This window comes from Eschrichtius robustus, chromosome 1 (genome assembly GCF_028021215.1).
Source record: "Eschrichtius robustus isolate mEscRob2 chromosome 1, mEscRob2.pri, whole genome shotgun sequence".
Taxonomy (NCBI): Eukaryota; Metazoa; Chordata; class Mammalia; order Artiodactyla; family Eschrichtiidae; genus Eschrichtius; species Eschrichtius robustus.
Window position 1 is genome coordinate 124,989,859 of NC_090824.1, and position 11,316 is coordinate 125,001,174.

Sequence of the window (11,316 nt, forward strand, 5' to 3'; positions counted from 1 at the left end):
ATTCTCGATTACTTTTTTCCCCTGAAAGTCTGTATTAGGGGTATATACCTTATTTCTGGTCTGCTTGAGAATGGCAGTTTTACCTTCAGACTTGGCAAACCGCTATCCATGTTGAAAATCCTTTTCCCTCTGAACTTTGTAGACATTGCTCCACTGACTTCACCATTCATAGCTATAAGTGACAAGTCCACTACGTGTCTGATTCTCATTTGTTTTTTTCTTTGGACTTAAGAAATTACATCACATGCATTTCTCTTTGGTAGTTGACAGGGGCACTCTTAGTCTGATGTCTTCAGCTCATGGAAATGTTGTTGTAAGGGTTTTTCTAGCAGTTTATGAAGGTCTCTATTCTATCTGTAGGCTTTCTCCTACCCGGGAGGACTGACTCTGGGGCTCCATGTGTGAGTGGGTGGGTCATGCTGAGAGAGAAAAGCCTTTGATGGCCAAAGTAGGAGGGAAAGTGCTTCCCTGGAGGCAGATTTCTGTCTTATGCTCAGGTTTCTTCTAAGACTTTGATAGGAAATCTGGTCCTCAGTTTTCCATGTTTCCATAGGCTTTGACCTCTGCTTGTTAGGTTGAGAGCTCCTTCACTGTTTGGTTTCTCTGTTAATCCAGTACCATGTAAACACTGCTTTGTGTGTCCTAAAAAATCCTCAATTTCTGGTCAGTCCATGGCACTCTTCCCTGTTTTCCAGTGTCAATATATTCCTTGTCATTTCAATGAGTTTTGAGAAGATAAACACATGAGCCCAAGCAACCATCTTAAATTACAAGCCTCTAGGATTTATTCTCTAATAACAGTACTTATTAAAATTTATTGTCTACCTAATAATTTATATGGCTGTGTAGATTCTTTTGTGATTTCTGTAGTCTTTTTCTTTGATCATTTGACCTTTCCTTACAGGGTCGGTTCTGGACATTACACAGCATATGCAACTCACGAAGGTCGCTGGTTCCATTTCAATGACAGTACTGTAACACTGACTGACGAAGACACCGTCGTGAAGGCCAAGGCCTACATCCTGTTTTATGTGGAACGCCAGGCCAAAGCTGGGTCGGATAAACTTTAATACCTCCTCCAAATCATTATTCGTCAACTATACCGGACAAACATTTCCAATTTTCCATAAATACTTGATCCAAGATTTAATTTCATTATGCACTTTTCAGTTTCCTATTTTGGGTTTAGTTTTATTTTGTCAATGGTAGTGACTTATTGAACATGGGCACCAACTAATTTTTTTTTTTAGTTCTACCAGAAAACCTCAGCAGATATTTTGATTTGCTGCTTTAGTTGTAATAATTCAGTTTTTATATGTAGTTTCAAGAACTTAGTTCTATTTGACTTTTTTATATTAATGTTCAGTTCTCACTTTGAGGCACATTTACATCAATGCATCGTTACTCTCACATGCTGAAAGAAAGGTATGTTCCTGATCATGAAGAGCAACGTAACCACCTGCTGCCTTCTCACAGCTGTAACGGAGATCAGGTTGGCTCAAAATCAAGGATCCTGTGTGCACGTAATTTGTGGCCCACGAGATTTCAGTGACTGCTCAGTAATCATTCTTTTTGCTTGTAAAAGATAACTGAAAGGGCATCATTAAGTAGACCAGTAATTGCTGCTCTTCGTATCTCTCAAAGCTGCTGTTTATCAGCACTAACTAACTAAATTTGTTGGTTCAGTTGTAACTATATTGCAAATTCAAGAATTACCTTTTTTTTTTTTTTTTTGGTTTTGGGGTATTTTCATAGAGATAGGGGTACTGAAAACTCCCAGTAAGGCCAAATACACTTAAGTGTTTAAAAAATTCCATGACTCGGCTACATGTTATCCAGGTGTTATTTCTCCACTGCCGTGAAACCGTAGCTTCTGTTCGCCGTTTTGAGTCAGCACCTAATTCCCCGTTAGCTGTAGCACTGGGATTAACTGCATGTCCACTGTAGTCTTACTTCTTACTTGGTCACCTGAGGTTGAGATGCTACCCTCCAGAGTTGATTCTGACCATCACCTAAACATCGGGTAATACTGTGGGGTCTGCTTCCACAGAAGGAAACTAAAGTCTTTACCAGTCTAAGTTTTAACAACTCTCATTGGCCTATCCTCATAGCAGAGCAACTGAAAATATTTTCACTTTGAATAAGTAGAGTTTCTATTCTTGAGGTTAGTAGTCTGTTTTAAATTTTCAAGAAAAATAGGCACCAGCACTATTTAGATTTAACTCAAACTGAAATCTGGAACCAGAATCCCATCTAATGAAGGTAACTGTGCTTTCTGCAAGTGCTCCAAGCCAGCACGCACATTTTCATGTTCATTCCTTGTCCCAATCGTTATTTTCCTCCCTTCCCAATTCTCTACAAGTTGTTACAAGGGGCAGAATGTATTTCATGTTAAGCCAGCCAACCGGACTTTTTGCTATTCTTGTTTTTCTGTTAAAAGAAAAAAATAGTCCAGATAATTTAAGTGTATGAATGTAAAAGAAAGTTGGGTGGCTGTCCTCCTAGGTCGGATATTTGCAGTTGCAGGAGCAGATGTGCTCCATTTCCACTTTAATATTGGCCGGATAAATCCCACATTTTCTCAGAGCAGAACACATCTGCTATATACTTTAACTAGGAGCAAATTACAATTATGTCTAAACTTGCACTGTTCAATACAGCAGTCACTGGCCACATATGGTTAGCTAAATGTTAATTTTAATTAAAAATAAATTAAAAACTCAGTTCTCCAGTCACACTGGCCACATTTCAAATGCTCAGCAGCCACACGTGGCACAGGACCGCCCTGTGGTCTGGGACAGTTCCACCTGTGTGCAGAACCCTCTCAGACAGCACTGGTCTGCACTTTCACTCCAGAGAAAAAAGCTCTGCCATCGTGTTTAAGTCTTACAACTTAGAAACAGAGAGCCTAGAATTAAGAGGGAAACATGTATTTAAAACAGTTCACAATGTTAAATTACACAGGTCGAGCCATGTGAAATTCTATTTGACTGTTTTTGATCTACAAAAATGACAGTTTCACATAATTTGATCTACTATATCAGTACATTAACACCACATGTCATTGAACTTGAAACGTGCATCTCCTTTGATCTCGCTCCTATGAGTCCAGGATCTTCTGTTTAGAAGGTACACAGCTGTAACTTCTAACATTTGCACTTAAATCATTAGTCTCTGGACAGGCAGCAGTTATAACTCCAGCAAGAAAGCCTCGGGCAGTGTTCATGGAGGAAAGTGGCCTTTATACCAAATGGAACTTACAACAGACTAGACTACTTTGTTGGGGAAAGTGGTCCTCACACAGGCAACACTGTTGGCTTAGGAAATGAACACATCTCCTCTCTGAATTCTGTAGTGTTTTTATTTCTTGATTTTACTTCAGCAGACAGGTTTGAAGGATATCATGAAGGTTCTTTGGAAAAGTGATTGGATCCATGTGAACTGTGCACTTGAACACCAGTGATGTAAATGTGCCTATCTGTATTTTGAAAATTTAACTGTGCAGCTTTATCACGCCTATTTCAAAAGCTGACTTCGTGCTCTTCGGGGCTCTTCCCTTGTGCCGTGTTGTCTCTAGCATGTTTGTGGCTTCTCGCTCAGAGAGCAGTGCTGAGGCAGGGCCTCAGGCCGAGTCACAGGGCTCCTCGGAACAAGAAAACTTTCTCAGAAGTCCTCCCACACAGGTGGGTGACAGAAACAGTTTGTGGCAACACAAATCTCTCTCCATGGTGGAGAAACTTTTGCTTATCCACTGTATTCTACTCAGTGTCTAGTGATGACAAATGTAATAGAATAAAACCAGTAAAGTATATGGGCCCTGGTTAAGTGTTAAATGTGTATCTCACCTGTGGAACCTGCTCAGCAGCTTGGTTTCTGGGGTTGGGGACATATTTATTTCTTAAAGCCAAACCTCTTCTTCATTGGTTTAGTGTATGTACATAAGTCTATTTAGATATACTTATCCCACTTCCACCTCCACCGTCCCCTAAACTTTCTCACATCCCCCCTGTTGCTGAAGTGGCCTCTTCACACAGGCCCTGGAGAAGCTCCTGAGCAAAGTCCGTTCCTGCATCCAGGGCATGGGTCCCAAGGGATGAGCGTATGGCCGCAGGAAGGTGCCCATAGCACAGGAAGGGGTGGGCGTGGGTAGCGTCATGCTGTGGTCCAAGGTCTGTGCATCACCTCACGGGTGCAGTACCTTCCCCCTCAGGTCTGACCGTGACGGACTCCAGACTGCCCTCTGTGAGTGTTGGTTGTGTGTGACGTAATCATTTCCACTAAAACCTAGTCTGTATGATGCTGAGAGGTTTAACTGTGCAAGTGACTGATTTCATTTAAGTTGTAATCACATCCCTTTTCTGCTTCACCAACCTGAACTGTTTTATGGAAAGTATCATTAAAGATCTGGTCTCTTTCCTTTTGACTATTATTTCTGAACACCTTTCAGTGAAGCATAGTAAGTGATGATGTACTTAGCTCAAGCTACAGGTCGTTAGAGTCAGTCAACCGGTAGTAGTAGGTTTTTACAGACCCCTCACCATCTGGGGCTGCTGGTGCACACGGGCCCAGATGGAGTGACCTGGAGGGGCAGGGGGGTGGTGGGAGAGATCCTCTAGTGCCTGCATTCAGGTCCTGAGGGAGCTCACCCGCACGGAGTGACTTCATCCTGTCTTTCCTTGTGACACTGATTTTATAAAAATGAGGTCCACTTGACTCCTTCGGAGCCAGAGGAACTAGGTTTGGGGCTCCGAGCAAAGGATCGCCTTTTAAAGCCAAACAGGCAAACAAGTGCCATTGTTAAAAAATAAATATTCTGCTTTACACCCCTCTCTGCCCCTATGTCCCCTGCAAACAAGCAAAAAGCCCAAGACCCACCCTGTGTCCACACCCATCGTTTTCCTGTGTTACTTATTTGCCTGTTTCTATCAGTCTTCTTAAACTGAAGACAAAGGCGCCTGCAGCCCAAATGGTTTTGCCTCCAGTTCCCATGTCACACGTCTCCTTTTGGCAGCTGTGCTGGTCAGAGGCCATAGCAGATACTGCTGCAGCCACGGAGCTGAGCTCCACAGGCGGAAAGGGAGGAGCTGGGGGGAGCTGCTGTCACACCACCCAGGCCGTAAGCCAGATCCCTCCCTGCAGGCAGGCATGCACAGGGACCCACCCTGCATTCTGGGGTGCTCCCTACAACCCCACGGGACAAGCAGCGAAGAGGCCAGGCTCTGAACGTTCACCCTGCCCACCTTTTGCTGTTCGAGCAGAGCTGCGGGAGTGCAGCATGGAAGCCACCAGGAACCACAATGACTCTCCCCTGTGGCCAGCACACTTAACACGGCTCTGCCTTTTAGGAAGGTGAAAGAACCAACTACTTCCAGGGATCGGCCCTCTAAAAAGTACTGGTTTGGAAAGGATTTGGGAGGGAAAGTGGGGATAATAAGGCTTTCTAGCAAATCCGCCTCTGGTGCAGCAGTACCGTTTTAGTGGGTGAGTGTAGCTAGAGCCCAAAGAGGGACTCTGGCTGTCAGCTGTAATTTGAACAATTAAAATGATTAGCTTGAAATATGAGCAGCTCCTAGTTAACCTTTCCTTGAGAAACACATCTTCCTTTTGGCTGTTTCTTGGTTCATGTTGTTTTTAAGAAAAGTCACCCCTTCCACTTTACCTCGGCAGTGGCGGGGTACCTGAGGCACAGGGGGCCACTGAGACTGGCTCCTCAGCGCAAGGGAGCTGGCTAGGACGGCTTCTTTCTCCTCTAGGCTGCGTTCTGCTTTTACAGGCAAAGCTGCACCAGGTCCGATCGAGCCTTAGTTCCCGAAGAGGGTCTGCCGTATGTGCCTCATCTGTGTTACTCCACGCAAGTGGAAACAAAGTATTCCCATTCCTTCCCATTCTAATTATGTGGGAAAAGGGACAAAGGTAACCACTGAGGTGGTGTTCCCTGGTCCAGCAGAGGAAAAATGGTTCCTCGTCTCACTACTGTAGCCCACAAACCAACCAACCAGTACGCAGAGCCAGGAGTTCACAGGAGGGGAAATGCGGTAGGGTCTGGTGAACGACTGGGAGTGAAGCAGTATTAGAAAATGGATCCATGGACTGAGAAATCTCAGTTACTTTAGGAAGGGAGAACTTAATGAATGACCTCCAGGCAACTTGCCTAGCAGCTTAATTCCAGGAACTAAAAGCATCACTCACAAGGAGGATGGTGTGTGGCTGGCTTAAAGGGCAAAAGAGTAAAATACTTCAACTTAAAATTGTTTCAAGCAGTTTTGTATTAAGAGCTACCTCATCCATCCTGACATTTTGGGAAATACAGACTAGATACAGCGGGACACATATTTGGAAAAATGTAAAGCCAAGTAAACTTAAGTTTAAAACGTGACACACACAGAAGAACCTTGGAGAGAGAAGCTACTGAAGACAAATCTTTTATGAAAAAGCTCAGGGTAAAAATACAGCCAACTGGGAGACCAAAGAAATCCCTTTGCCTGGAGGAGAGCAGCAGAATTTGAAGGTAGTTCAGCCTAGCCTGGAAACCGTCAATACTGAACAAAATAACAGAGAAAAGCGTCACCCATGCCTTCTGCTTACACCTCTGAGCACAAAACCGTCACCCTTAGCTCTTCATAGACAGCAGGCTGCTTCCTACTAAGAGTAGAGCAAAAGACTCATATTGATGTCCCAGGAGACAAAAACGTACTATTTACAATTAGAGTCCCTCCCAGTGAGTAGAGACTGCAAGCCCAGACAGAGGTGGTCTAGCCAGCAGCACAAGTGAAAATGCCAAAAGAGCTCTCCGCCTAACACCATGGTCAGCTAAAAGGAAAGAAATCCCTTTTAAGGAAGCTATTTAACTTCAATACGCTGCTTTTCTGCCAGGATTTTCAATTCCTCGAAACATAAGCCGAGCCACAGACTGCTGCACGTATGTCTGGGTCTGGGCTTCCCCCCTCGTCAGAGCAGCAGCACCAGTTGTTGGCCAAAAATAAACACCATTCCTCAACCATATATGTCCACCAGCCCAGAGCTAGGGAGGAGCAGCAGGAGGTAGAGGTCAGGTCCCCGGGCTCCAGCCACACTCTGTGGCCGCTGTGCACCATGCACATCACCCAGCTCAACCGCGAGTGCCTGCTACACCTCTTCTCCTTTCTGGACAAGGACAGCAGGAAGAACCTTGCCAGGACCTGCCCCCAGCTCCAGGACGTGTTTGAGGACCCCGCACTCTGGCCCCTGCTGCACTTTCGGTCCCTCACAGAACTCAAGAAGGACAACTTCCTCCTGAGCCCGGCGCTCAGGAGCCTCTCCATCTGCTGGCACTCCAGCCGCGTGCAGGTGTGCAGCATCGAGGACTGGCTCAAGAGCGCCCTCCAGAGGAGCATCTGCAGCCGGCACGAGAGCCTAGTCAGTGATTTCCTCCTCCAGGTGTGCGACAGGTAGGCCGCCTCTGAGCAGCGCTGGCATCCAGAGCTCTGGGAGGCTTCCGGGGGTCAGGGAAGAGCAAATTACAAGAGCAAGACGGCTTTGCTTCAGGGAGCCTCAGACTAGGCCCAAGGCAGACCCTCCAAGCCTGCCCACTGCGCAGTCCCCAGAAGATGGATAAAATCCTGGGGGAAACGGGCACCAATCCTCCCCTTAGCCTCACGGGTCCTGGAGCTGCTTCGGCAAAGAGGACGAACTTGGCTTCAGCTGTCCCTGTGTTTCAGGCGGCTGTCCTCCCTGGCAGCCATTAAGTGCTGGGTGGGTCCAGCTGGGCCTTCATTTTCAAGGTCAGGCTCCAGGAAGAGGTTTCTAGATTCAGCAATCAGCTCACCCCTCCGATCTGCCCCTAGCAAGCAAACCCCAAGACCTGTGAAATGCGGCTGAGGAAGGAGAGTTAGGGTGCTCAGCTCTGGGTTAGCTGACCAAGCCAGGCTCCAGAAGTAGGGGTGGTGATAATGGTTTCCTTATTAGAAACGCACTAACCTTCAAGGTACCTGAAGGAGAGAGTGTTCTAGCCTAAGTTTCAAATGAGCAAGCCAGAACTCTTGACAGGTTGTGTGACTTGCCCCAGTCTAGGATTGCCGGATATTAGCAAATAAAAATTCAAAAGGCCCAGCTAAATCTGAATTTCAGATAGACGGAATAATTTTTTTGGTGTCTGTCCCAAATACATCCTGTATTTGACCTGTCAGCCCCACAGAGGCTTAGCCATGGGTGAGACTCCCTTCACAGTCACAGCCTCCTGCCCAGAGCGGTCCATGCGAGAACAGATTCTCACCGAGGCTTTACCAGTCCTGTCCTGCCTTTCAGGAAAGACTCCCCCCTGTTTACTAACAAACTAGGTTCAGTCAGCTTGCTGCCACCCAAGTCTAACAGCTGCTATATTCTGGCAGCCCAACAAGGAGTGGAAGGAAATAGTGTAGTGGCCTGGCCCCACCTTTCTTTCTTTCTTTTTTTTTTTTTTTTTAAGGCAGTAGAAGAAAACAGAAGATGGACTTGGGGCTGGTCCCTGATGGGACCATGCCATTTTGATGAGTTTAACAAGGCCCAGAAATCAGACTGGAGGGCGATATGTATGGGGTGAAAAGCTTGCCCCGAATCTGCTGCATTCTTGTTGTAGGGGAACCAGGTTTAATCCCCCATACCAGCAAGGTGTGGACTGGACCTCCAAGGCCACTGTCGAGGTACAGCAAGGGTCCCCAGTGTCACCAAAAAAGCAAAGGGCTTGGGGCTGAGTCCCCCAGTTCTGCTACTGCCCAACCATGTGACCCCAGCCCAAATATTTAAACACTTTCAACCTCATTTCTTTATCTGTAAAATGGGATAAACTACCTTATCTCACATGCTGAAAGGATTAAATGATACAGTAGCACTAGCACATAGCAGGTATTGGTAAGTATGCACCAAATCTAGATCTGGCAATCAGCTGGGGAGAGGGGTTGTGAGAGGAAAGCTGAGGATAGCTGGGCAGGCAAGGAGCTGGCTTTTTCTTTCTCTGGTTTCTTCCTGCATCAGGATTATTTTAAAGGTTCTTAGAGGAAGGGATCATTTAACAGCCCTGGGGCTTAAACACCTACCTAATCCTTACCACCACCCTGAAAGTAAGTTTCTCTGCCTGACAGATGAGGAGGTGGCCCAGCAAGGTTCGGACACTTGTCCTGGGTCAGAGAGCAAATATGTCACAGGCAAGTCACTTGAGCTCCCTGAGCCAGTTTCCTCATTCATGAAATTGGGGGTGGAAGGTTGATATGAAGACTTAGGAAGTTGTGTGGACTTGGGAAGACAGGATGCACTCGGTGTGTGGATGTGGCCATGCCCAGTCTGTTTTAGTTCCTCACCTCCTTGCTCAAGGACAAGGGAGCTGAGCTGGCCCAGGCAGGTGCAGTCAAGGGGCAACGGGGGAGGCTGATGGGGAGAGGGAAACCCCCTGTGGCCCGACTCCAGATCCCTCTGGCTACAGGAAGCCAAGGCCTGCACCCCTGAGACAGGTCCTTCTTGACTGGAAGCTGTCTGGTCCTGCTTGCTCCCAGGAAACACGGGTTATGATAGCCTACAGAAGGTCCTGTACAGGTTCCAGATACCCCAAATCTCGCTTTATCATCACAACAACCCCACTGGTAGGCATTATTCCCTCCCCGCCACCCACCCCCAACACACACCCCCAGGTAAACTAAGGCTCAGCGAGTGACTTAATCAAGGTCACGGCGCAAATAAGCCAAGTCCAACTTTGCTCAAGATCTTTTCCCCCAGCAGGTGCTGGTAAGGTTGGGGCAGAGAGACCCCCCCCCAAAAGCTTTCTGGACAAGCTACCTGTGTCCCTGATTGTACCCACCTCAGGCCTGGGTCTAGCTACCTCCGGATCCTGGCCTGTGACAGGCTGGCATCCCACTGGAGATGCAGTAACTGCCTCAGTCAACTGAGCTGAAACCAGGGCTCTAGAACTCAGAGCGAATACTCAAGAGGCGTGCCCCGATGGCCTCACGGGTTGGAATGGGCCTGACTCTAAGCCACCCCACGGGAAACCCTTTCCTCCCTGCACCGTCCTGCCAGGAGCATCAGGGCCTCAGCTTGAAGCTAGACTGGAGCGGTCACTCCGCACCGCTTTCCTCACCCCCACCCAAGGCAACAAGTCTGAAAGGATCAAAGAAACTATAGCCGACCCTCCTTGGAATCAGCATCGCCTACGTCCACCGTAGGACCGGGGCTTGGGCTCCTGGGGCTAAGAGCTCAGGCAGATTAAAGTAAGGTGGGGTGGAGTGGCAGAAAGAACAGGGGACACGGGACAGAAGCCCCGGTTCAGATCCCGGCGTGTCACCGCGGGCAAGTGCCCGAAACTCTCTGAGCCCGTTCCTCCTCTATAAAAAGCGGGAGGGCCTGCCCGGTCTCCCAGAGTTGGCACGGGGACCAACCAGGGAGCTAAGGGGCGTGACCGGGGGCGGCCGCACGCTAGCACGCTAACCGCACCCTCCTCGGCCCCGGCCCGCGGTCACCGCGTTCTCTCCGCAGGTGCCCCAACCTGGCATCCGTCACGCTGTCGGGCTGCGGCCACGTCACCGACGACTGCCTGGCGCGACTGCTGCGCTCCTGCCCGCGCCTGCGCGCGCTGCGCCTGGAGAACTGCGCGCGCGTCACCAACCGCACGCTGACGGCCGTGGCGGCGCACGGGCGGGCGCTGCAGACGCTGCACGTGGACTTCTGCCGCAACGTGAGCGCGGCCGGCCTGCGCCGCTTGCGCACTGCGTGCCCGCGCCTGACGCTGCGCGCCGAGCACAGCGCGGCCATGATCCCCGATCAGCCCCCGCGCGGCCTGCGTTCGCCCGGCGCTGCCCTCCGCAAGCGGCTTCTGCGCTAGGCCGGCCGGGCCGTGGCTGGGACACCGGCCCTGGGCCTCCGAGCGGGAGGAGTGGCCTGCATTGAACAACAGCCCCTAGACAGCCGCCACATTCTCAGCCAAGACGGGGATACGAGCGCCTCCCCCACACTACGATTTTATACATTGGCTGAGTGCAAGATTTGATGGCCAGATGCTTGGAGAACACTCGGGTGTTTCTCACTAAACACCAGCACCCTTCCCTGTCTCCCCTAAGCACCCGGTTCTCCGCCTGGCGCTGGGCGAGAGCCCTTACTTAGCCCATACTCCACGGCTGAGGTTGCAGTTGCGGGGGGGTGGGGGGGTCTAAATAACAGCCGTGGGGAGGCGTGGCCGCTCGGAGCTACCCGGGGGCGCGTCTCCGTGCTGCACCAGCGGGAGGAGGGGAGGCACCCCGGGCACAGGGCGCTAGAGAGCCATCGAACGGGTTACCTAGAGGCTTTGCTCCGCGCCCACCCCAGCCCGCTAGCCTT

The 11,316-nt window shown here is 49.2% G+C and overlaps 2 protein-coding genes across 8 annotated transcripts in view; both read left to right on the forward strand.

The window, feature by feature from the left end:
• The window catches only part of USP3 (ubiquitin specific peptidase 3), a 301,215-nt gene extending 296,799 nt beyond the window's left edge, over positions 1-4,416 (forward strand). For all 7 annotated transcript variants that reach the window (XM_068553165.1, XM_068553183.1, XM_068553176.1 and 4 more), the window contains one exon: positions 905-4,416. In XM_068553165.1, coding sequence (XP_068409266.1) covers positions 905-1,070 — 166 coding nt within the window. In that variant the 3' untranslated portion in view covers positions 1,071-4,416. The remainder of the gene's footprint in view (positions 1-904) is intronic.
• A 2,663-nt stretch (positions 4,417-7,079) lies between these two features.
• FBXL22 (F-box and leucine rich repeat protein 22) lies at positions 7,080-11,112 on the forward strand. Its single transcript, XM_068536478.1, has 2 exons — positions 7,080-7,427; positions 10,480-11,112. The coding sequence occupies exons 1-2, from the start codon at positions 7,093-7,095 to the stop codon at positions 10,823-10,825; spliced, it is 681 nt and encodes a 226-aa protein (XP_068392579.1). The 5' UTR covers positions 7,080-7,092; the 3' UTR covers positions 10,826-11,112.
• The last annotated feature ends 204 nt before the right edge of the window (positions 11,113-11,316 follow it).

Bases quoted from the DNA above. Each gene is read 5' to 3' on its own strand.
- FBXL22 (XM_068536478.1), top strand. From the start codon at position 7,093: ATGCACATCACCCAGCTCAACCGCGAGTGCCTGCTACACCTCTTCTCC. The intron at 7,428-10,479 runs GTAGGCCGCCTC...TTCTCTCCGCAG, and splicing joins CTCCTCCAGGTGTGCGACAG to GTGCCCCAACCTGGCATCCG.